Source organism: Rhododendron vialii, chromosome 11a (genome assembly GCF_030253575.1).
Source record: "Rhododendron vialii isolate Sample 1 chromosome 11a, ASM3025357v1".
NCBI classification, from domain to species: Eukaryota; Viridiplantae; Streptophyta; class Magnoliopsida; order Ericales; family Ericaceae; genus Rhododendron; species Rhododendron vialii.
In genome coordinates this window covers 27,411,212-27,437,059 of record NC_080567.1, presented here as the reverse complement: position 1 = coordinate 27,437,059, position 25,848 = coordinate 27,411,212, and the positions used below count along the sequence as shown (strand labels likewise).

The 25,848-nt window shown below is 37.8% G+C and overlaps 3 protein-coding genes and 1 long non-coding RNA gene across 8 annotated transcripts; 1 reads left to right on the top strand and 3 right to left on the bottom strand.

Moving 5' to 3' along the window:
• The first annotated feature begins 2,986 nt into the window (after positions 1–2,986).
• On the top strand, positions 2,987–5,821 carry LOC131308717 (uncharacterized). Its single transcript, XR_009194537.1, has 2 exons — positions 2,987–3,524; positions 5,205–5,821. It is a non-coding gene; the product is annotated as an uncharacterized LOC131308717 (long non-coding RNA).
• Positions 5,822–6,502: 681 nt separating this feature from the next.
• Positions 6,503–12,444, bottom strand: LOC131308707 (pentatricopeptide repeat-containing protein At1g63330-like). 4 transcript variants are annotated; one of them, XM_058335697.1, is made up of 2 exons: positions 9,843–12,444; positions 6,503–8,610 (listed from the first exon to the last, which is right to left on the bottom strand). In XM_058335697.1, the coding sequence occupies exon 1, from the start codon at positions 12,190–12,192 to the stop codon at positions 10,018–10,020; it is 2,175 nt and encodes a 724-aa protein (XP_058191680.1). In that variant the 5' UTR covers positions 12,193–12,444; the 3' UTR covers positions 6,503–8,610; positions 9,843–10,017. The 4 variants fall into 4 exon arrangements, with proteins under 4 accessions (XP_058191680.1, XP_058191682.1, XP_058191681.1 ...); XM_058335699.1 differs by having other exon boundaries at positions 6,503–8,604; XM_058335698.1 differs by having other exon boundaries at positions 6,503–8,003.
• A 7,942-nt stretch (positions 12,445–20,386) lies between these two features.
• LOC131308710 (protein FAR-RED IMPAIRED RESPONSE 1-like) lies at positions 20,387–23,683 on the bottom strand. Of its 2 annotated transcripts, XM_058335702.1 has the most exons (4): positions 23,484–23,683; positions 21,021–23,202; positions 20,868–20,942; positions 20,387–20,780 (listed from the first exon to the last, which is right to left on the bottom strand). In XM_058335702.1, exons 2-4 carry the CDS (start codon positions 22,368–22,370, stop codon positions 20,649–20,651), a joined length of 1,557 nt encoding a protein of 518 aa, XP_058191685.1. In that variant the 5' UTR covers positions 22,371–23,202; positions 23,484–23,683; the 3' UTR covers positions 20,387–20,648. The 2 variants fall into 2 exon arrangements, with proteins under 2 accessions (XP_058191685.1, XP_058191686.1); XM_058335703.1 differs by lacking the exon at positions 23,484–23,683 and having other exon boundaries at positions 21,021–23,293.
• Positions 22,407–22,892, bottom strand: LOC131307066 (protein FAR1-RELATED SEQUENCE 5-like). The gene has a single exon (XM_058333482.1). It carries the CDS (start codon positions 22,890–22,892, stop codon positions 22,407–22,409), a length of 486 nt encoding a protein of 161 aa, XP_058189465.1.
• Positions 23,684–25,848: the final 2,165 nt, after the last annotated feature.

Sequence of the window (25,848 nt, the reverse complement as noted above, 5' to 3'; positions counted from 1 at the left end):
GCATGACTACATTACATTCAACTACAATAGAGGACTAGGTTTCATACCAAATATAAATTGACTGTACAATCTAAATGTCGTTAGTGAGTGTATTTTTAAAATGATCGATCAGGACTGTTAGGATGTTAAGTTATACAATATTTAATTTGTGATATTTTAGACATGTATTTTGTTTGGGTATAATAATTATTGATTGTGCAACGATATATTTTGGTCTTGTATCTAGTATCTTTTGATCGATTTCTTTTGGTACGACACATTGTGGTAAGAAAGTGTCAATTTTTTGTGTTGTCATAACAATTGTGGTTATGTTATGTAATTTGTAGTATTTTACACATGAGGGAGAAGGAGAGAAAGTCAATGAAGAGAGAACAACCTGTTACCTGCTAAGCCATTTTTTTATTTTATGAATTGGTTTAATAAATGGGTGGTCCGGATTATTTACTTTGAAATCCAAGGGTTTAAAATCATGATGCGTACGGTACACCCCTTAATATGAGGTGTGTACCATAGGACTACCCTAAAAATGATTCCAAACTAAGGTCAAATTTTTCAAAAAACAGAGGAGAAGCCTTTTTTTCTTTTATAAGAGTTGTAATCAAGTGTACCAAGCTAACTTTCTTTCATTTTTTTTCAGGATCTTTTTTCTCCGATTAATAACCACTTGGTACTCGATTGAATTCATACTTTAAAAAAACATTATAATAGACAATTTATACAATAAGAACGAATCGGATCATCAAATTAATTTCAAAACAAGGTTGAAAATTGCCAAAAAGGGGAGAAGCCTTCTTCTTAATACTTCGCAGGTTGAAGATGCGAAGCATGTTTAGTACAGAACTCGCGTTTCTCAAGCCCGCTTTACTTGTTTCTCGGACGTGTTTTATATTCTTAACGAAGCGTGTTTCCTGAACACGATTTCATGGTTTTTCAAGTTGTAATAAGTGTTTCCGGCTCACTTTGTCGCAATTTTTTTCGACATATATCTTCTGCAATTAAATACCAAGAAGTATCCGATTGACATGATATCTTCCATAATCATTTTAATCGACAATTTCTAAAAACAAGACAAATCGGATCATAAAAATGATTCTAAAGTAGGGTCAAAAATTTCAAAAAATGAAGGCCTACTCCTCTAGTTTTATAAGATTGTAATTAAGTGTGCCCACCTAATTATTTTTCGGGACCTATCTTCTCCGATTAATAACCATTTGGTACTCGATTGAATTCATACTTTACATAAAACACTATAATCTACAATTTATACAATCAGGACAAATCGGATCATAAAAGTAATTCCAAAATTAGTTTGAAAATTGCCAAAAAAATGGGGAGAAGATTCTTAACACTTCGCAGGTTGAAGATGCGAAGTGTCCCCTACAGAACTCGCCCGCGTTACTTGCTTCTCGGACTTGTTTTATTCTTCCAAAAGGCCTTTTTTCCCGAACACGATTTCATCACAGTACGGATAGTTTTATTTTGTTTTTCAAGATTTTCCTCTCACTCTACGTCAATCACCTCTGATTTCACTGATGCAAACAACCTCCTCCTCGATTCACTCTCTGATCTATACTTGCTCAAAACTTAATCAATAATACAATTTCGGTCATCAGTTTAATTTCACAAATGTTATACCAAGGCCTTTCCCCGATGCCTTTATCCTCCAACGTCAAAGCTTGGATGATAGGTTCATCATGGCTTTGCACCGTTTTCCCGGGATCGATTTAAACCCTTTGTTCAGTAGCCCTTGGTTTAAATATATATATGTCGAATGCAGTCTATTACAGGATGCATGTAAACTGCTCAAAGCAATGTCTGAACCAGATGTGGTTTCTTGGAGAGCTTTAGTTTTTCGGATATGCTCAATTAGGACACGAAAGTGAAGCAAAAGAGGTCTTTGAGGACATGGAGAAAGGATCAAACAAAATTGAGTCGATTTTGGGTAGTCAAATCCATGGGTTGTGATCAAGATGGGAATGGAATCGGACAAATGCATTGTTAGCACCCTTAATTGATACGTATGGGAAGTGCTATGGTAGTTCACAGATGCCACAAGTGTTTGATGAAGTGGACACGCTACATATAGGAGCGTGTAGTACACTAGTTAGCACCCTTAATTGATACGTATGGGAAGTGCTATGGTAGTTCACAGATGCCACAAGTGTTTGATGAAGTGGACACGCTACATATAGGAGCGTGTAGCACACTAGTTAGTGGGCTTTAGAGGAAAGGCTTTATGGATGAGACACTGATGGTATTTAGGCAATTCAAGGACAAATGGATAGATTTGAATTTTGTGTCTTGTACGTCAGTGATCGCTTCTTATTCTCAAAATGGCAAAGATATGAAGGCTTTTGGACCTATTCAGAAAGATGCAGATTGCTGGAGTAAAGCCAAATTCAATACAAATCCCTTGTATTTTACCAGCTTGTAGAAACACTGCACCTATTCAGAAAGATGCAGATTGCTGGAGTAAAGCCAAATTCAATACAAATCCCTTGTATTTTACCAGCTTGTAGAAACACTGCAGTATGCATGGGAAGGCAACTCATGGTTTTTCTATCAGAAGTGGAATCTCTGGTGATGTGTACGTTGGCAGTGCATTGGTTGACATGTACGCTAAATGTGGAAGGATGGAAACGTCTCGTCCTTTTTTTGACGAGTTAAGTACGCAACCCAAATGTGACGAGATTCTTTTGTAGTGCAGAGGCTAGGGAAAGATTAGCTTTAGCTAGGCAGGCTTCATTTTCATTGTACTTCTTTTTATGCCAAATTGCTATGGACAATGATAAGCAATCGAATATGACAGTTATGCTATTGGAGAGGTTGGGAGAGTGTGCATCTGAGCATTTCACCAGTTGGGTTGTGTAATGCTTGAAAGGCAGGAATACAAGGATGCCCAGAATACAAGGATGCCCAAAATGTGGTTTGAAGAAGCAGTCGAGGCCAGTCATGTTTATTCATTAGTAGGGGTTGCAACTTGCAAGGACTAAGTATAAGCGCGGTCATAAATATGAAGCTTACAAAATGATGAACCCACTCGTTTCTGATTATTCACCAGCCGGGTGGGTGTATCAAGTGCGATCTCTATACTGTAGTGGGAAAGAGAACATGATGGACTTGGATACGGCAACTGAATTGGACCCCACTCTTCCTTACCCGTACAAGTATAGGGCTATTTTGATGATGGAGGAAAGTAATGTTGATGCCGCCATCCAAGAGATCAACAGAATAATTGGTTAGAGGGTCTCTCCTGACTGTCTTGAACTACATGCTTGGTTTTCTATTTCAATGGGGGATTATGAACGTGCCTTGATAGATGTCCAGGCAATTCTGACCTTTGAGCCTAATTACATGATGTTCCATGGAAAGTTGCACGGGGACCACTTGGTAGAGCTCCCCAGCCACCATGTTCAGCAGTGGGGTCAAGCTGAGAATGGAATCAGACATGGTCAAGAGTGACCTGTGCATGGCATCACAACTAGATCCTTTAAGGACCTACCCATACCGATACCGAGCAGCTGGTAAGTTACTTGAAAATTCAGTTACCACCTCTGTCCCAAAATATTTGTCCAGTCTGCGAAATGAGGCCTTAAAAATAATACATTTTTTAAAGAAAAAATTCAAACTTTTTACATAAGTTGAAAGAACTCATTGTTATATAGTAAATTGTTGAATAAATTGTTGATTATTTTTTGAAGAATTGTACTATTTTTAAGCTCTCGTTTTGTGTACCGGGCTAGTAGTTTGGGAAGGAGGGAGTAAAATTTAATTGCTGCAGATCATTTCGATCCATAGTGCAAGTATCCATTTGTTTTTTGTTTTGCTTTTTACATCTTTGTCCCACCGTCATGCATATGTTCTGCGACTCAATACCATGGTCCATGATCAATCTATGTGTCTGTGCTACATCTTTGTTTACGGATCTTGGTCTGATGGAAAGAGCGAATTCTATTTTATTGGTCGAGCATCTTTGAAATGCTGGAGGCGAAAATTGTGCCTGGAAGTAAGCTTGATTAAGCCAAGTTCTTTAACATGTGGCCCATCAGAAAACTAACCCAGGGGTCAACTCTTGCATGCACAAATTTAGAGTTCTTTGCAGTGAGGTTTCCTTATGGATAACCTTGAGAACGTCCTATACATCCTTAGCCCCATCATAATCAGGTCTCCTTCTAAATTAACACGGCATAACCGTATGGTAGCGATGCTCTATGTGTTGGAGACTGGATTGCCAACCATTGTTTTTAATAATGCTCTGGCCACAACCCAAAAGGGCAGACATGAAAATGGCCGAGCAAAGCCACTGCCTCTCTATGAAGCAAAACAGAAGAGACTGGCCTGGGAGGCTAGGCCAAAAACTATAAGAACCCTCTCGGAACCAGAATGGACAAGTATAAAACATAGCCAAAAAAACTCAACTGAAATATCATCACACTCTTACAAGCTGAACTATCAAACATAGTTGAGGAATACTAAAGAGGTTACCTCACATCACTTTCTTCACAATTTTTTGAATTTGCTGGCTTTCCGGAAGACTCTAATGACTTCCTAGGCTTTATGGATGAATTTGCAATAGCTACAACTCTTGCGAGTCTCCTCCTCTGTTATGTCACATGTGCTTAAGTATGAATTTTGTGGTTTAGAAGGGATGGGATTAATGCTACTTATGAAGCTTCTTTCATAATTCGATCAGTCTCCAGTATTTTGATGAGTATGATTGCTGGAAAGCTTTATGATAAACGAGAAATGAATGGGTGGAAAGCTGTTTCTGTTCCAGTATCTACCTATGGTAACTCATTGAGTCTTGTTGAATGGCCAAGGAACCTCTTTCACGGTATTTTTTCTAGTTTGGTTTGTAACTGTATTAAATTGAGTGATGCAAGAATCTAAAGAATCTCAATGAGACTTTCAACAACTGGGGGTTATGACGAGGGTTGGATGACCCTGGTTGGAATGACGATGATCTTGAAAGTAAAGAAAAATGAACATGCAGACCTTGTAAGTATCAGAGAAAGTGTAATTATATTTTAACTCTGTTGCAATGTGACTCATGTCGATAACTTCTTGGGAAATGCTTTGGGTTGGATTTCTCTTCTCGGATTTTTGTTGTTGTAGACATGTGAAGTAAACAACTATTTGATTTCTTTCCATTGATCCACCCCTTTGTTCTAGCCGAAAATAATATCTCGAATCATGCCTTTCAGTTCTAATGGATGACCATAAGGAAGCTGAAGCCATATCAGAACTCTCGAATCATGCCAGACCTACAGCTGCTCCACCTTCGTGCCACACTCCACGACTTAATGGGTGACTACATTTCCACGCCATGATTGTGAGGCGGCTCTTTGTCTTGATCCAAGCCATACAGATACAATCGAGCTTTATCATAGAGCACGAGAGCCCTCCAATGTACAGCAGAAGAAAAAGAGCTAAAGTGCTAATCATCATGTGGACCCCAATTTTTTTTTGTTGCAGACAAGGCCAGTTCCAGTCAACGTGTTTTGCTTGTCTGGATTTTGGAAAGATTCAGGTCCGGATTTGCAGTGGCCTCGAAGAGAGAATCAACACTGTGAAGGAAAAACAGGAACAGATGGAAACGATTAGTCTCTTTACATGTATATATTCGTGAATATAAGCAGTTCCAGTATTTAGTCATTTGATGAATTTATGAGGCGAAATGCTCCAAAGGCCTGATTTGTGTAGCTGTTGGATCACTACAGCAGTGAGTTGGGATGGTGCTAAACAAAGTTATCAACATTCAAATGAAACCATGTAAATGAAATTGGCCACTGAGAGGTCTTCAATGTACTGCAATGTTTTCCTGTTGTGGCTTCCTTTAAATTTTTTGCCAGCTACATTTTCAATTGTAAATAGAAAAGAATCCCCTTGTTCATCTGTTTTGAGTAATCAATTCATGATTCTGGGCAGTGGACAAACATGCCATCATTTCTGCATAAACCCTCGTCATTTCAAGTATGGCCACCTGCCCCTGAACTACCGCACGCATTAATTTATACCAACCACCAATTCAATGTTTAGTAATCTTTAAGGATAGATTCATTTTGATAAGCAGAGTAATCTAAGGGGTAGGCCAGAGAATGTAGCCAAAGCCCTTCCAGCTCTCTCAAGTACGATAAACCTTCCTAATCAAGACGAGTAGAAGTGTGATCATGACCCCAGCTATTGCCACAAACGATCTAGAAGTCATAAGTAGGAAAACCCAAGATGGTGAGCCATTTGACCCATCAAAGATAACCAGATTATGTAGATTGATTTCTGTCAAATACAGAAGAGATAGGCTCATAGGCCCGAATTTACACTACTTTTGGGGGACCTAATGTTTTCACTTGTATCCTTTAAGTAGATAATGAATAAAATCGACAACAAAACAAAAACAGCGACAAAGCACATCTGGATTTGTTTGCACATTTTGCCACTGAAAACTAGCCGAGCAAATCCAAGTGTTGGGATGTTCAAGTTTAGCTCTGAAAACTTAACAGAGTATCAAAATGTGTTCAGGTTTCAATTATTTCAATGTTAGAGACTTAAAGCCAAAAACGTTCAATTACATCAATTCAATTACATCAACCAAAGAGGCAAGCTCAATTAGCTTGATTAACATGGTTTTTAATGTTGTATTAGCTTTATCATGCCGAGATCAAACCAAGCCCAAAACATTATATGTTCCTTGGAATATATTCATGCTTTTTTTGTTTTACAACACGAGTTGATCTTGGACGAATTCTTATCCAAATGGACACGAGTTGAGCCCAAGCAGTCTAGTGAACTACACCGCAAAGCAGGTGAGGATACAACTACAGGCGTGAGGGGAAGTAGCGGTGTTTGCAGCAATCAGTGTGGCCACCCATATCCATGCCCTGGCAGCATGTCTTTGTAGCTGCTGTAGTTCAACAGGAATACCGAGTGCAGATGATCTGAACGTAGAGCACCAGAAATGCTAGTGTTGGGAGCATTGTGGGAGCAACCCCTGCACCAATAGAATGACCACTTCTTCTGGCTGCAAGTCTGGTGACGGTTGCACCCGTGTTTCATCTGCTTAAGCATGTAACATAGTGGACGCACAAAAGGTGATTGCAACTCTCGAAAGAAGGGGAGAAAAGGTGGTTGAGCGTCGAGAGTCGAGACAACCATATCAACAGAGAGAAAATCCAGGATTACTAAAATTCAGCTCAGGTACCCAAACAAGGATTTGCTGATGGAGAGGTAACAGAGGTTAAGATCAAGGCTTTTCTGACCAAACCTTCTCAAACCAGCTAGTTTCTTGAGCTGAGAACAAAATAGGCATTAAACACTTGAATGTAAAAAACTCAGGACAACCCAATCATGGGCAAGAAAACCATTAAAATAAGAAATAGATATCCAATAAGAAACTCGAATTCAATATCTCTGCCACACCAACCGAAGGAGAAAGTTGCATAAGCATCAGAAGCCAAAAGCTTGATGCCAACGGGAATTATTTGAACGGTACCATCAATCTAGCAAGCACTTGTGTTGATGAACAGTTTCAATAGGGGCCGAAAATCCATCATTTTTTTACTGGTACATCACAATTCACTTTGAAGCAGCCACAGCAAGGGCATTGCCATCTACCCAGTATCCTACGTATTAGATAGGAGCCGAACATGATGAACCCAAGACTCTCTACCTGGTGTTACCAGACTGAGACTTTAGAAGCCATGTAAGTAGTGGAAAGAGAATGCTTCTATCCTTGTCATTTTGAAAAGATTGCATAAAAGATGAAGTTTTGCGCCATGGTAGAATGAATAGAGCGTCCTTGCACCTTATACTTCATGGAGCTTTCAAACCACCCTGCCTTTATCCATTCCCAGTGAAACAAGAAGCGCTTAACCGACTCTTCAAAGTTACCAGAAATCGGGCATGTGTTGGTGAAGACTGCTTCCTTTTGCTCAAGATCGTCTTTGGCGGCTAAGAGCTTTAGACATGCTCTGCTGCCAAAAGTGTTTCCATAGCTGCAGCGGAGACTGCAAGGAGGAGGAGCCGAGGAGGACTTAGCATTCGGCATGTCAAGAGCTTGTAGGTAGTCAGATTTAAGCAAGTATACAGCTCCACAATCAAAATGCCAATCTAACTGATCATCTCTGTCAGCAACAGAAATAGGGATGGAGAAACTATCTGCCTATTTGGTTACAATTTTCAAAATTTGGCTCAAAACAATGTTTAGAAAACTAATTTGGTTGACGAATTGGGAATTTTTTTGAGACATTATTGTGGAAAACAGGAAAGCACTCATTCTCCAGAAAACATAGAAAAAAGACATCTTGAAGACCATTTTCTCTCAATAAGATCACTTGTTTACAAGTTCAAAAGTCAATACTCTGACTTGCCAAGGTAAGTCTTATTCCGGGAAATCCCTTCCCTGAATCAAGCACGACGAAACCCAAGAAACCTGTCTACCCCTGCTTGCTACTATAAAATCAGCTGAAGGGAAGCAGATGCCCATCGGCAATTACAGATTGACAACTGCTTTAATCAGGAGCTCTCTTCTGGCTTGTGAAAGAAGTTTCATCTTCCACTCTTGCATGTTGGGTAGAACCTTTTGCAGTAGAAAATTGTGTCTCCGCCCTGTACCTTCCCCAAAAGGAGGGAAGACCAAGGTACTTATTAGCATCTTTCTTCACCAGGGGTACACAAAAGAGAACTATCTCCCTTTCCTTCTCTGGAGTTACAATGGCAGAGAAAGAGAAGGGGGGAAAAAAAGACCTGACTTAACCAAAGTTTGCGGGATTGAAAAGATTCAAACGTCCATTATGTAGCAAGCATGGCATGTGCAGCTATTCAATATTTACAATTCTCTGTGTGAGTAATTTGTATCATTGTCACGTCCCATTCTATTCTGAAGATGTTAACTAAATTGAAATTGGATTTCCTATTACTGCAAATTAGCGAATCAAGTGAGGCTGCAAACCCTGTCAGAATGTTATGATTAGATCACTAGCAGGATGACTTCGGATTAAAGCTTACATATGTTACACGGCAACCAAGGACTACGAAGTTTAGGGGACGGATGAATGCCCAACTAAGTCGTCATTGTCATCTAGATATTAACTGAGATTGTGTTCATTCCGTTTTGAAGATTGTGAGGAAAGGGGAAGCATATTATGAGAATATGCCTTCTGTTGGGCTACAATTGATCAATTTTACTTTTGCGGGATGATAAAATTATGTCGAAACAATGTAACAAATAGATCGCATTAGAGCTACCAAAGACCTCAAGTATCTGTATTAGGTTCCTGTGTGTTAGGCAGCTAATGTTTGTATTTATTTCATAGCCGTAACAATCTTTCTAATACTGAACTTTGTAAGTCGGTTTGATGTTTGTATTACTCCTGTCCAAAAAAAACCTCCAACACTTCTTATGATACAGAAAGCAGCATTAGTATATTCTGAGGTTATGAGGTATCAGTGGGTTCCATCAGTGGCTGAATTTGGGGAAAAAAATTTGCAAACAGCCAAGAATATGACAAGGCTACTTTTATGAAGTTACGAGGCATCCAATAACTGACATGGAAGAAAACATTTCTATTAGAAAATATCCATACTGATTTCTCCCTGTATATCTAGGTAAACAAAGTGAAGACACACCAAACAGGGAAAAAAAATTAAGGAAAAGAATTCACAATAGCTAAACACCAAAACCCGAAAGTAAAAAATGAAAGTGATGCAAGCAAGAACAGGTGGATTAAACTTATTCTATCATTTGATCATGTTTCACCATTGTAAGATAATATGAACGAATAAAAAAATAAGCAGTATACAAGGATATTTTACAGGTTGTATCATTACAGGAGAGAGGAATTTACCGGGCATGTCAACAATCTCTGGCCCTGGAGGACTGAACCTACTGGGATCTGAAAACCGTCCAGGACTGGAGAGTGTGATAAGAACAACCACCATGTAAAGGAAATATCACTTGTCGGTCCAAACCCGGCACTGAAAATTTGGTTGATCCTGAAAGTTTGAGGAAGTCAATCCAATTTAAGTCTTGCCTAATCCATCTGCAAGTATGTTGCTAATCTTATCTGGGTTATCATTATCTAACTTGCACTCTCCTTCCTCTCTAACAACAGACCGCATCAGCAGTCCATGAGTAGACGCATCCGGAACCCAACCCTTCTCCAACATCATATCTAACATTCGACAAGCCTCACTTTTGTATCCCTCTTTCCAAAGACCATTAGTCAGTACGTTGCACATTGCCGAACTAAGTAGTGCATGATTTATGATAAGCTTATCGAGTGCAAGCAAAATCATATGCAGCTGAGACCGCTTGGCCAAGCATGATAGTAGATAAGTTAGCATTTCCGAATCAGGTGATAGCCCCTGACTTGCCATTAGATTAAAAAACAAAACACAATCATCTATGCGACCAAGAGCAATCATGCTTTCTATGAGCAGACCGTACGTTTCCCCATCAGGAGCATGACCCTCCACCAACATTCTAGACAGAACTACCATGAGGTCATCTTCCTTCCCTAACTTTGATAAGCCTAACATTATAGCATTGTAAGTTGCAGTAGAACAAGAAGTACCCAAACAATAAGCTAATGATAACAAACTGATTGCTCTATGAACATTTCCAGTTACACAAAGTCCCTTGATCAACGAGGTGAATGAGGACAACTGGAGGGTGCATTTTTTATCAGACATATAGCAAAACACTTCATCGGCCTCTTGGATCATTTGACTCTGACACAGGCATTCAACTAGCTCACCATAAGAGGTGGAATCCAAAACCCAAGATTTTGCACGAATCTGATGAAATAGCTCTAGTGCATCCTTGTATTTGGAAAGTCTACACTTACCAACAACAATGGCAGAGTATGTGGCATAGTCGGGGACATATGAGGAAACAATCATTCTACTCAGAAATTCTAAAGCATTATTAATACCCACATTCTCAGAAACCCATCTGATGAGTACATTCCAAGAAACCGTATCAGCTATATTCCTCTGTAACATGTCGAAAAATAAAACTTCTGCTGCGAATAAGTTACCAGCACTACAATAACCTCCAAGCAACACATTGTGAGGATGACTCCCCACAACATGTTTATTCTCCAAAAATTGTGTAGCCTCGTCAGCTTTGCCTAATGTACAAAAGCAATTGACTATATCTGCCAAAATATCATCAGATGGTGTTAAATCAATAGCTTTCATCTCTTCCACAAGGTTTATTGCATCATTTAATCGATGGTTGTCGCACAAACACTGAATCAAAACCTCATACAGTTGAGAATCTGGTGAAATATTGGAAGCTTTCATCATTTTGAAAAGCCTCATTACTACCTCTAGGTTATTCAACCAACAAAATATGGGTACAATACTGCTATAAAAACTCAAACTTGGTTCAAACTTAAGCCCAACCACCTCATCCAGAACAACAATTGATTCATCCACTAGATTTCTTACAGCAAGCCGGCTGATGAGTATCTCAAAGGTCCTGCTATTAGGACTACACCCTTTCTTGTTCATCCTTCTGTATTGGTCCAAAGCAGTCCCAATCCGATCATCGTCAAACAAAGCCTCAATCAGATAGTTCAAAGTCTCTGTGGTGAGAACAATACCTGCTTTCACCATCTCCTTGTAAACAAACAAGACATCTTGAAAACCTCTCTTCTCCCCCACCATTGCACCCAACAAAACATTAAATAAACCAATTGTTGGCTTATAACCACCCAAATTCATGGCCACAAGAACCCGTGAAGCTTCATTGAGCCTACCGTGTCTAACAAACGAATCAATCAATGCCGCAAATGCTTCCTCCGTACCAGGACATCTCTCCCTCACCATCTCATTGCAAAAACCCTCCATTTCCTCCACATTTCCTGCCATACCCAACTTCAATATCATCTGATAATAGGTCCCGGCAGTGTGCCGAAACCTTTTTTGGAGGGAAACCCATTTGAACAGCTTCAATGAAGAGCTTAAATCGTGGGTTGAGTCCAAAACCCTAATTAAGCTAGTCGGGTGAAGCTGGTTCCTCAAAAACTGAATCTTTTCTTCAAATTCAGAGGTATTTGGCAGGTTCTGGTCGTTTTCTGGGATAATTTGGACCTTATTTGCACGAGACACTGAAGAAACATATGCACGAAAATAAACCCAGTTGGGGATTTTCTTGGAATATGTCAAAGATGAGAGCTTTACAGCCATTGAGTGAGCTCATGAACAACTTCTGCTATTTCTTCAGAAATTATGCAAATGCGTCTATATAATTTCATGTCTTTGAATGAAGGAAGATGATGAAGAAACGACTTATTTCTCACCTGAAATTGGTTGAATCAGGCGATGGGAGAGGCACAGAACAGTAACCCTAGAATTTAGCAGGAGACTAGAGGGGAGGACTCGTCGAGGCCACTCAGTGGGTTGGATCTCCTGAAGCCGTCTTCTATGTCCCTTTTCACAATCGGTTCGGTGCTTTTTTGGAGAACAGAGAAAACGTCATTGTATTTTGGGAAATTTTTAAAAATGGTCCCTCTAGTTTGTACGAGTTCTCATTTTCGTCCTTCTACTATTAATTGTATCAATTTTAACCCTGTAGTTTTTATTCCATCTCAATTTCGTCCTTCTCCCTGACGCGTCCATGAAACAAACGGAATTGAAGGGCAAAATTGTCATTTTCTCTCACAGAGGGACCAAATTGAAATTTTATGCAAACCAAAGGGATTATTTTTAAAATTTTACATTTTACTTTCGTTTTTTGCAAATAAAATAAAAAAGACCATAAGTAATGTATTTGACAGCTGAATTATTTTTTATTGGGTAATCAAACTATATTGAAAAATTTATATTTAATTACACATTACAAAAATATTAGAAAATGCACAAATCAACCCCTTAGCTAATGTCTTTGTATCATGTTTTTATAATCTTCGTATTTTTTCACTCAATAAAAAAAATGTTTAAAATCCGTGTTTATTTGTTATATGAGTGATCTTATGAGTAAATTCCAAAATAAATACACTTATACCCATATTTTAATGTATTTGATCTCTTAATATTTAATAGTGTTTCATTGCTTAATTAAACACAATTACAAGATTTCTAAATACTACTGAACAACTTTTTATTTTTAATCATGTGACAAAAAAAATAACGATAGTGAAAATTCAATTGAAAAAAAAAATACAAGACCAAGACAATTATCATAAGGGTTGTTTTTCGAATTTTCTCATATTTTTTGTGATGTATATAATAAAAACTTTACAAAATTTCAACATATTTTTTATTATTCAATATAAAATAAGATGAGAAATATATTATATATGATGTATTTTAAATTTATTTACAAAAACAAAAGTAAAAAATAAAATTATAGAAATAGTCCCTCTAGTTTACATGAAATCTCAATTTAGTCCCTCTGTGAGGAGAAATGACAATTTTGTCCTCCAATTCCGTTTGTTTCATTAACGCCGTAAGCGAGGGGGACGAAATTGAGACAGAATGCAAATTATAGGACTAAAAGTAATACAATTGATACTAGAGGGACGAAAATGAAAATTCATGCAAACTAGAGGGACCATTTATAAAAATTTCCTTTGTATTTTAGGAAGTTAGACCTCCGGTTTTCAAAACGCGAGGTTTAATGGTCAACAAAACTCTATTGACCTCGTGTCTACAAAACGTGACGTTAGGCTTAAAGAACCTCCCCGCAGTACAAACTCAAATTTCGAGGCTTAATTTAATCCGATGGAGCTTTCCTTCTTGCTTGATGTGTGAGGGTGGGTAGCTTGAAGATAATTCTAAACGGCATTCGCAATTTTGATTTTCAGAGCTCTCAGATGTAAAATAAAAGCTCGTGAGCAAGGTGGACTAAGTTTTTGACATCGTGCCGACTCATTCCAGAAGGCTTTTGGTCTCATAGAAAGCGCATCCATGGTTTGCTGCTCTAATCATCAATTCCTTGGTTTCTGATCAGGTTCAACGCAAGAGGATAATTTGGTTCTTCCAAAGGATTTGTAACGTAAATACCCAAGCTTTGGAGTCTGCAGCAATGCTTCACTATTTAATGTAAGGAATGGTAATTAACCATTGGTCCATTTCTTTGGATGCAAACTTGAGAAGCTCTCTAAAATCAAGTTGATAAGTCACAAATAGTAAGCCTTCTAATTGCTTTTTACATTGTTCTTCTTCTAATTTTTCTCCGGGAAATCGAGCGAAGTGCTTGGTGGAAGGGTAAATGACTCCTGACTTAAAAACAATTTGTGCTAACCCAGAATATGGACTCAAGGACTTTGAAACAATACTATAAATTACAGAATTGGAAAGTGAACTGGTTGCAGCGCAAGTCAAATGGTGGAGCTAAATAATGTCGAAATCGTCCTTAATTACTGTTTGTAGATTTTGTTGTATCATGAGCCTTACTTAGGCATTGAGCCTTTTGTCATTCTGAGTTACAAGTCTTGAAAATTAAACTCAAGGAAATCTAAACCTGCTGTTGTTTCTAGACTTCTTTACGTGAAGTTCTTATCGCGGTTAACAAGATTGATGAGAATGTGATCATCAACAGAGATTTCCTGGGAGAACATGTGAAGGGAAGAACTGAAGGTGCCTTGCTTGAGCTGACAGAATAGGGTTGCATGGGTGGGAGATCGATGGAGAGAAGTAGATAGTTCAATGAGGCTTTGTCATGGAGAATCACCGGTTAGCGACTTAGCATCAATACAGCTATTGGCATTCCTGACAAGAGCTACCAATCTCTCTCCTTCTTCTTCTTCTTCTTTATTTATTTATTTTTTTTTTGAACGAGCAGCAACCAATCTTGGATGTGGCATTTACTTTGAGTCCCGCTAGAAACCCTGTTGAGATGCTAGTGTCATGACACAAGCTCGAGGCAAATTGTGAGGTCAACTAAGCCTGCACAGGAGACGGTATCATTTGCTTGATAGATCCCAATGTCTAAGAAGTATTGGTGTTTGATTAAAGTTCTGAGGCTCCTAAGTCCTGAAGCGACAATAGTTGTACCCAATTACCTCAAATCCTACTATAGCCGCTCATAAATTAAGATTGTCAGTTTTATGTGCATCACTGTTAGGTTTTTTTTTTGATCCGCGCATCACTGTTAGGTTAGTGCTTGTTTGTCATGTGTACAATTTCCAATCTCACGTAGAGCCCTTTGGAGACTCTCACTCACTAAGCTGTCTTCCAGGAGCAGCATCTTGTCTTTTGACCCCTTTCGGGGTCATATGGGTGAAAAGGTGGTGTGGCTTTCTGGGTCAGCACAGTCCGTAGCATAGCCAGAAGCACAAGCATCATTTGTAGAGACACAGATACTGATCCATCGCCAGTACTGGCGTGAAAAGCATATCCAGATTGAGTGCAACAGATCCAATTGAAACCAACTACAATAAATTCTCTCAATGCTACAAATCTAAGAGAATCTACAAATTAATCCTCCAAAGAATCCAGGCTATGAGTCACTGCATGTCCACAAAACCCTATTGTATAAAGTGACCAAAAACCGGCTCTTAATACGCGAGATGAACTCTTCCACCCCAGGGGAAGACCTCCAACACTCAATCGAAATCATCCACGTACGCAGTGCATAACAGGGCGCTTAGCACAAATTAATCATGGACACCTACACCTCCCTTAGGTGTTTTCGGTTATTTACGTGGGAGTACGACTACTATACATTTCCAAGTATGCATGTTTTAGCGATGCTCGGTTTCCAGTTGTTGAAGAAGTACGGGAAGGAAATAGAAACTTGAGAGATATTCTATAGAACTAGCAACATACACAAGACGAATCGAAGTACACGCGATAATTAAATTTCACAAGTCATAACAAATAGATATTTGCTTGATTTAAAATGTCAAAATTTATAAACTAATCGCTCACCATATCTGCCAAAAATCTACGAAATTGAAATGAACAAAATACTTCAGAAAATTAACCCAACAAATATGATGCAAAATGGTCAAGAAATACAAATTCTCACAACTCTGCCGTTGTCCGATCACTTTTTCATGTTACACTACAAGAAAACATGTAATTGGCGACGGAAAAATTCGTTGCCCGATTTCGCAAGTGAAGGTTGGTTGCCGTCAGTGAAGGTTGGTCGCGAAAGAGCTTGGCGACGAAAGTTTGGCGACCAAAAATTTCATCGCCAATTGTATTTCGTCGCTAATGCCCTTTTCATATATGGGGAAAAAATCTCCCTTCTTGCACCTCCTGAGTTTCGAACCTGGGCATTTCGCCTAACCAAACCCTTGCGCACGCACAATGAACCAACTACACTAGACATACTTTTCAAAATATATTGAGAATATCTAATATATAACTTATATGTTCAATGTTTATTTTTAGTATTTTTTGATTTCATTACCATAAAATGTGCTTAATTAAGAGGAGATCTATTAATTTTTTAATTTGTTGTGTGTTTAATTAACTTTAAAACATAAAATTTATTTATTAAACCTCATTATCTTGCTATACAGACTTAGTATTGGAGCAAATTAATCACATATCTGGTACCATTACCATTAATATACACGTTAAGCAAAAAAATTGACTTACAATATAAATTGGTAACATTACCAATTTCGTCACCATTTTTCGTCATCTATTACATGATTCTTGAAGTGAGTGAAATTATGGTTAAAAAATTAAGTACTCTAATTTTCAATCTGTTTAAACTGGTGCAAAAATTTTATTTTTTTAATTATTTTATTCCAAATGGTCATAATTATTTTTTGGCTCTAAGAGCCCTAAGAGAGCCTTAGAACTAAATAAATAGAGTAGATTGTAGGGAAAAATCCGTGTAACAAAATTGGCGACGAAAAAAAATTCGTCACCAATTAATCCTTTTGGCGACGAAAAAATTCGTCACCATTGTAACAAAATTAGGGACGAAATTTTTCGTCACCAAATGTAATAAATTGGTGACGAAATTTTTCGTTGTCAGCTTGGTACATTCGTTGCCGATGTGTACAATTTGCGACGAAAATAAATTTCGTCACCATTTTTCGTCACCTATTACCCAATTTCTTGTAGTGTTAGTAAAGTTATCGGCTTATCGCCGCCTGATCACGTCATTTATCTGTAAAAGCTACAAAAAAAAGATTTTCCTTAATAAAATGTCTATCTGAGCACGTACGTGTAGTTTGATGAATATTTCAAAACAGAAATAGCAGGTTTGAATTGCCTTTGTAAATATTTGTTGTTTCTTTTTCAAAGATAACGACATATTGCTCCTACTACGTATAAGCACATGCATATACACACTGACACACACACATATATATATATATAGTCAAATAGATATAGATCTTATAACTATTAGATATATATATTTATGCATGTTTTAGCGATGGCATCATATAGCTTTGCTGTCTAAATTTACGATATTGAGGCTCCATTTGTTCGGCCGTAAAATATTTTCCTCATTTTCCAATGTTTGGATGCGCAACTTATGCGTACGTAAAACGTTTTTCTTTGTAAAATATTTTCCTTTGGTCGAGGTAAAACAACTTACCGCCAAATCATAACATACGTAATTCATTTTCCAGTGCCACCGATCCCATCGCTTCCAGCTAGCCTACCACTACCCGACTACATCCATGATCCATCCATCCAGTCATTCTCGATTCATACTCATCACCTCTCTCTCTCTCTCTCTCTCTCTCTCAAAATAGTTTTAGAACATTGATTTGGCGCGCATGTTGTACACCATTAATTAGGAGTACTGAACGGGAAATGACTCCAATTATTTCTCCATTAAGGAGCGATCAATGAGTGGGAAATGACTCCATTTATTTTCTCCATTAAGAAGTGATCACTGGCCAAAAGCTTGATGGTTTTTCAGTGTTAAACCAATAATCCAGCTTTAATCTCACCTTCAGACTCGGGTTATTAAGGCCTGATATTTAGTATAATATTCTACCTCTAGCTATTGTTTGTGCACGAGATTTTCAAGTATAACGAGAAACCCTTAATATTAGGTCAACACCACCATTTTATGCGCTCAAAGTACATTAATTAGTATATTTCGGATCCTTACAAAACAGAACACGTTTTTTAATTGAGTTTAAATTCTTTCCCCCTAAAGTGTAAATCCCATCGTGCGTTTGATTTGAACTGTTTATCCATGCAGTAAGACCCATAGAATAAAATATATGCATGCAAAAATCAACTCGATCAACATTGATAAGTACATCAAAAATTAAATTTTCGTTTATAAATAGACGATCATTGACAGTTTAACTTTAAACTTATCAATCATCTATTTTATAAATCAAAATTCAATTTTTTATGAACTTGTCGATCGACGTCCGATAGAAAGCTCATTTTTGCGGTGATATACTACGATCGGTCATATACTCTTTTGCTGGTCTCAGTCAACCCATAAAGCTATTCAGGTTCAGCCCACCACATTTTCCATGTAAAGCATTTTACAACTGAAAATAAATTTTACAACTATTTTCAAGTGATTGGCTGAATGCCAATTTTATTTTTACAAATCTATAGCTATGGCCCTGTAGTATCAAAGTGTGAGTATTTTTATTGTACGCATTTTCTCTTTTGGCAAAACAAGTAATTTTTTGTTTGGAGAATGGCGCACATTACTTTTTCTGATTGGATTATTGGTTATTTTGTTAGTAGTTACAAAACTGAGAGTAAATTTCTAAAACATGTTACTCCCTCCGTCCCTTTTTAAATGTCCTGCTTCGTAACTCTAACTTATTAAAAAGACATCATCATTACACCTTTCACATCAATTTTTTTCTCCACTTTCTCTACTTACCCATCATCATTACATTTTTACTCACTAACTTTTCAAAATAAAATCTACTTTTAGGGACAAAATAGACAATACACCAACTTTTACCCTCTTAATTTTACAAAATAGACACTTATTAAGGGACAGCTCAAAATGAAATACTGGACACAAAAAAAGGGACGGAGGGAGTAGAAGTCTTTGTGATGTCAGTGTCGGTACCGAGAGAATTGGAAAGCCAATTGGACCCACATACCCGGTGCTATAGTTCACCCTTTAGCATTTGCCTTAAGTCTAAAGTAGTCTAAATTTAAGCCTTCCACTGCCGGACTACATCCATGATCCATCCAGTCATTTTTGATTCGTACACATTGATTTGACATGTTGTAAAGTGTAAACCATTAAGGAGTAGTGAACGGGAAATGCGCCTGGTTAGCATTTTAATTTAATTTAATTTTGATAGTAGGTGGAGAAAGAAATAAGATAATGATTAAAAAGATAGATAATGATTAAAGAGAAAAATAATAATAATAATTAAAAAAATAAGGTAATGATTGAAGAAACAAACAGAGTAATGATTGAAAAACTAAATTAAAATTAAGATAGTAAAATGCTAACCAAACACTGATTATGACTTCAATTATTTCTCCATCAAGGAGTGAGTGGGAAATGACTCCAATTATTTCTCCATTGAGGAGTGATGAGTGGGAAATGACTCCATTTATTTATTTCTCCATTAAGAAGTGACTGGACAAGCTTGATGGTTTTTCATTGTCAAACCAATAATCCAGCTTTAATCTCACCTTCAGACTCAGGTTATACATATAGGAGGAGACATACATAACAACATGGCGAATTTGCATTCTACGTTTCCATCACTATGATGCATCTCGAGTTTAAAATATTGTGCGTTGCACGCGCGAGTTTAAATTATCGTGCATAGCATGAGCTTTTAAAATTAGTTGAAAATATATATTACACCTCGTTTCACTAACAACTTTTTCAACTTTTTTGGTTGTCTTTATTTCAATTTTTTTCGGGTTTGTTTGTTTAGTGCCAATTTTTTTTGACTTTTTGATTCGTCTCGAATCGGAAAAGTAAAAAAAAATTACTTTTAGCAAAATATTTTGAACAAAGACCACTTTTAAGGGATCCGGGGAGTGTGCTGTGCAGCCCATGCTGCACAGCGTGCTGCACAGCAAAACTACGCTGCTTTGCTTCTTTGCTGCTCCTACTGTCCCAGCCAACAAGGGCTCCGTTTGGTTGCTTTTGATGCATGCACTATACCACTTTGAAAAAGGTAATCCACAATCCAATTAGCGCTGTTTGCTTCTATGCATTGTCCGCCTGCAAGGTTTATGTTAATTGATATTGGTCCAACATTAAATTTTTGTATGATTGATAACTCCACGAGCTCTGAAAACTGAAGAGTGAGCAGAAAAGTCCCACAAATTTATAAAACGTCCAACCCTGTTAGCAATTGGAGAGCTAGCTTAAAAGTCCCATTTCAAATTTGACTTTCCAATATCAAAACTATGGAATATTTTCGGCCCAAATTTCTGCAATTTCACATTATACCCACAAACTAGAGTATTCTAAATTGCAAAGTACACTAGGCAACAAATCAAAACCCAAACAATTTCAAATGTAGCGTCTGAAATTTGTCCCAATCTTCTCTAAATACCAAATGTATTCCATTGGGCACAAATCAAAACAGAGTATTCCAAATGTATCCCAAAGTTTTAATCAACTAGGCAACAAAACAATATCAACTGGGCAACCAAAGTTTTAATCCTCCACAAATTCCTCACAGCCAAAACAATTTCGCATGCTACCTCCCCAAAAAGTATTCCAAAAAAGAATGTATTATGTTTATCCTTGCACATTCAAGTCAATATTGCGAGGGTGGTTGTGATTTGGCCATAAAATCTATAAACCCCTCATCATTGAACAACTCGGCCTCCATGGGAATGTGGATTGAATGATCGGTGGAAATATCCCCTGCTCGCTCAAATGCCTTCTCCTAAAGAAAATTGCCAATTGTAAAATGTAAGATTTTAATATCGTAATCGGAACCAAACAATAGTTGAAAGTTAAGTACACTAAAGACCTCTGAAACTTGTGTACTGCAAGATGCTTGAGACAGTAAATGCACCATTTGTGGATAATAGGGTGTTTCGCCATCCTATTATCAAAGTAGAAAAAATAAGATCACAGGAAAGAAACAATAATTGTGACATAACATTCTACGGTTAATTAATACCTGACTAAAGTGAGATCTTGGAACACCATTTGCCCTCTTCTTAATCTTTTCATGCCAAGCCTTTAGTCTTTTACCGCCTTTGATTCCACGGTTAGTCACTTTCTTTTTCAAGCCCTTTGCTTTTTTTAAATTAAGATCGATCAAATCTAATCCCATGTCAATGTCGGGACCACTACTTGAAGCACCAACGCCATGCTTGGAAAGAGTGATATCATCCACTTGTGCACACAAAAGCGTAATAGTATCCGTCACCAACTTATATGCTTCATCATCTTCGGATGCCCGAGCTGCTAATGTCACCATTTTAGGACAAAGATGTCTATACCGCGCCGATATTACCAACTTTCGATCATTCTCCTCCACCATAACTTCTTTTCCCTTAGATGAACAACTCTTTGCTTCTAGCCTCCATCGACCTAATATGTATTTCACGGGTACTTCCATGACATTCATGTGTGAAAGCACTCTGATTGCATGACCACATAAAATTCCAAAGCTCTCAAATTTTCGACAACTACAACGAACTTCTGTAAGAGTTTTAGCTCCTATTGCATCAAGTTCCACACTACCCAACACAACATACTCCCTTTCTTCGTCATGCTTTTGGATCACACATCTAATTTCATCTCCTAACACCTCCAATTTTATCACTTTACATGTACAACCAGTGCTTATGTCAAACTCTTTGTGGAACAAGTCGAAGAGTGGAGGAGTATAAACTTTTGCAGCCTGAAGTAACATCGGGCAATTCGGAAAGTTTACTCTAACCATCTTTTCTCTCGAGTCGAATGTCGCTTGTTTTTCTTTGTACCGCTTGTCACAAACAGCTTGATCAAAATATGTAAAAAAAAGACCAAGGTTAAGGTTGGACTTCAAGTGTCTCTTCAATTTGGCATTCATGCTCTCACTTAGTTGAGTGCTTCTCATTCCTGCATTGTAAGACCACTTCATATGCACATGTGCCCACTTCTCTCTAAGATCCCAAGTTTTCGCCACCCAAGCATTATCCTCCAACTTAAAATTTTTAACCAAAGATTTCCAAGCTTCAATTAGTTCCGTTTCCTCTTCATAACCAAACATGCAAGCATTGAAATCATTACTAAATGCAGAAAAATCATCACCCAAGTAGCCTAAGTGCTTCATTGCATTTTGATTAAGGTGGAAAGTACACAAGCCGTGTTTCACATTTGGCATAACTTCAAATAGCGCGCTAGCCATTGCTTGATCTTGATCCGTGAAAAAGGTGAAAGGCTTCTTCCCCGACATTGCTTTCAAAAAAGTTTCAAATAACCACACAAATGATGGGGTTGTTTCATCATACATCAATGCTACACCAAAAATCACCGTCATGCGATAATGGTTAAAGCCGGTAAAAATAGCCAATGGTCAACACTCTTTATTAGTCCGAAAAGTCGTGTCAAAAGACAATGTATCCCCGAATAGACCATAATCTGTAATCATCTGATGGTCAGCCCAAAAGATGTTGCTTATCATCTCATCTACATCCAATTGCATTGTGTGAAAGAAGTAAGGATTATCAATGGTTTGTTTCTGAAAATATTTGAACAAAATTCCTGCTTCACCATATTGCAAATCCCTCCCTCTTCTAGAACGCAAGTGACTTTTAAGATCCTCTCGCATGAACCCAACAAATTCCTTCCCTCTTGATTGGGCACTAATGAGATCATGTGACAACTTAAGAGGTAACCCAGTAGCCTCAGCAATTTCAACACTTATAGCTTGGGACTCACACAATTTTCTTTGAGTTCTCATCATATGAACAGTTTCAGGAGTATGCAACAAGTGATTGTGGGAATCATCAAAATTCGTCACTCTCCATTTTGATGATGTTCGATCAAGCGATATGTACATAAATGCATTGCAGTTAGTTCTTGTGTCCTTTCTAGCTCATGCTGAACTTCGGTTATCTTTTACTCCCTCCTTACTACAAACAAATTTTCTGTTAATCATCATACCATCCAATCTGCTTTTGTTATGGTAGTCTCTACGAGTACTAAACCCTATAATCCTTCCATATTCGTTATAGAACCGAAATGCAGCAGGCTCAGAATCAAACTCCATATCAATACATGGTGTACATTCCTTTAATAATTCTTCACTATGTTCTACAGGCCCCTCAACTCTACCGTCCTCCATTCGAACAATAAATAAGTACCAAAATCTGCAATTAATTAATACAAAAGTCATATGGGTCAACAGTAACTATTTTTTTAGAACAGCAAAACCAAGATTAGTGCTTCCTAATGCTTCGGTCTATAGATTAATTTTTTAGAACCAAAGCAAAACCAAGTGCCTTTTCTTTTCTAATTTTTTAAGAGTAACACACTCAAATAAACTAATGTTTATGACCACTAACTTTCACACGCATACTCCAAACCCCTGTTTTCTCTATTGATCATCCTCAGTTTGCAAAATCATATTGATGAAGGATGAGACGCATACCTTTTGGAACGGTTTCGGAGACCTTCGGCGGTGGAGGTTTGATCAGAGGTAGAAGGAATAGAAGATGGAGAAGCAGCAACAGGAGCATGAGGGAGGAGGAGAAACGATTTTGGCGAGAGCAGCAGGAGTTACGGTTTTGGCAGGAGTCAATGGTTTTGGCGGGGTTGGAATTGATGGTTTTGGCGGGAGTCATGTTAGGGTTTTTCTCTTATGAACACCGTGTTATGTTTTGTGGGTATATTGTGAAATTGCATAAATTTAAGCAACCAAACGGAGCTCTTGTTGGCTAGGACAGTAGAAGCAGCAAAGCAGCAAAACAGCGTAGAATGACTTGGTACAAAAAAAATAAATGCAAAAAAAATTCAAATAAGAATAAAATTAGACTTTTTCTAAAAGTCTTAGTGGAACACCAATTTAGTTAGGGATTTGAATCCTCTCCATTACATGCTAACTATGCTATCATCATACTATGGGGGTGTTTGGATGGCCTGTTTTTACATTTTTCAATTCTAATTTTTGGGTTTTGGGTGTTTGGCAATTAAAGGAAAAATGGGTTTTGGATGAAATGGATTTTCGAATTTCTTGTTTCTAAAATAAAACAGAGAATCTGTGTTTAGGAGCTTTTTCAATTCCCATTTTCCCATTTTGAAATCCAGCCATGGCAGAAAGACAACCCTACCCTCTCTCTTTTGAGATAATTCCCACTTTGCCATCGTTTTGAACTCACTCCTCTACCACAGCTTCTTGTGTTCCCCTTCCATTTTTCTTTTGTTTTCTGTCTACAAACCCTCACTTTGAACCAAAAAATTATCAAAGCACCAAGAAAATTGATGCAGACGTCAAATTTCTGGAGATAAATTAGAGTGGTGGGGTTTGTACTCGGAATTAGAAAATCAGATGAAAACTGAAAAAGAACAAATAGATCGGAAAACCCACTCGTTGGGTCTCAGAAACCAAATCGAAACTGTAAAAAAATTAATCAAACTCCAATCAGTCGCTAATATTTACAATTATTGGAGATGAATTTGAGTTCATTTATAATTATCACTTTGTATGTGATTCCTATGGTTAGATTGTTGTATTTTGCTTGAGGTTTCGAATCCAAAGAGAGACGAAAATGGTGATTAGGGGAAAGTTAGAGGTGTGAAGTTGGTTAAATGATACGCAGCGGACGTGTGCTACACAGAACTCCAAACTTACCGTTCGTATATAGGCTTAATTCGCCGGCGGCAAGGAGGAGAAGACACAAAGATAGTGATTTCACCAGAGAAGTGGTGAGAGAGAGAGAGAGAGAGAGAGAGAGAGGGGGGGGGGACACTTTTCAGTTCATGTACTTAACCAATTTCGGAAGAACATTTTAAAAAAATTGATTAAAACATTTTTTATATATATTATACACCATTATTAATAATCGGGGGCAAAATAGTAAAAAATCAATTCATAATTCATTTTTATTTCATATCTTCCAAACACTACTCCTACTCCAAAATGCATTTTGCACATATCATCCAAACACTCTACCAAATACAAAATACATTCTGATCATAATCTCCAAAGCCAAAAAGGCAAAAAGTGAAAAATGAAAAGTCAAAAAGTTAGCTCCCAAACACCCCCTATATATTATTGTAGAACGACTTTTCACGGGGAAGAACGTAGATGCGACACTTGGCAACTGAATGTTTTGGAAAAAATACTTACCCAATATTACTCCATCCTCGGTGGATGCGACATTTGGCGAGTTGGTTATCTCATTTTTTTTTCCTTCTAAGCATAGGTTGGAGTTTGAGCCACACAAGAGGCGAGTTTAAGGTTCAGAATTATGAATATCTTCTGAGCTCTTTGTTGACTAACATACTAACACCCTGCTAATATATACAATATTGACAATATTTTTAAAGCCAAAGGAAAGATGAAAAGGAAATGATTAATTTATATGTACTTTGACTAATCCTGAAAACCAATTTTACCGCTCTCTGCAAGAGTACAATTAGAAACAGAGCAAAATTATGTACCTCAAAAGAATGGAAAGGAAGCTAGAATTTAACAGCTCGTTTGGTTTGAGTGATTTCGGGAGAAAAGAAAGGGGAAAGAGGAAGAACTCAATCTCGTTTGGATGATCCACAAGGCGAGAGAGGGTGAGGAAGGGCGGGAGACGAGAGCCCCTCAAAGCCCGTTTTTGTTTTTCACCACTTTTGGCGCGATTTCGTGAGAAATGAGAAGAGAGAGGCAAGTGGGGAGCGTGGGTGAGAGTAGATCTCACTCGCTCAACTCCCGGCAGCGCGTGCGGGTTACGACGGCGTCTTTTTATCGTTGGACCAGTGGCTGTGCGGTCGCCGGAGAAGAGAGAAGAGAGTTCCAAGTTGCC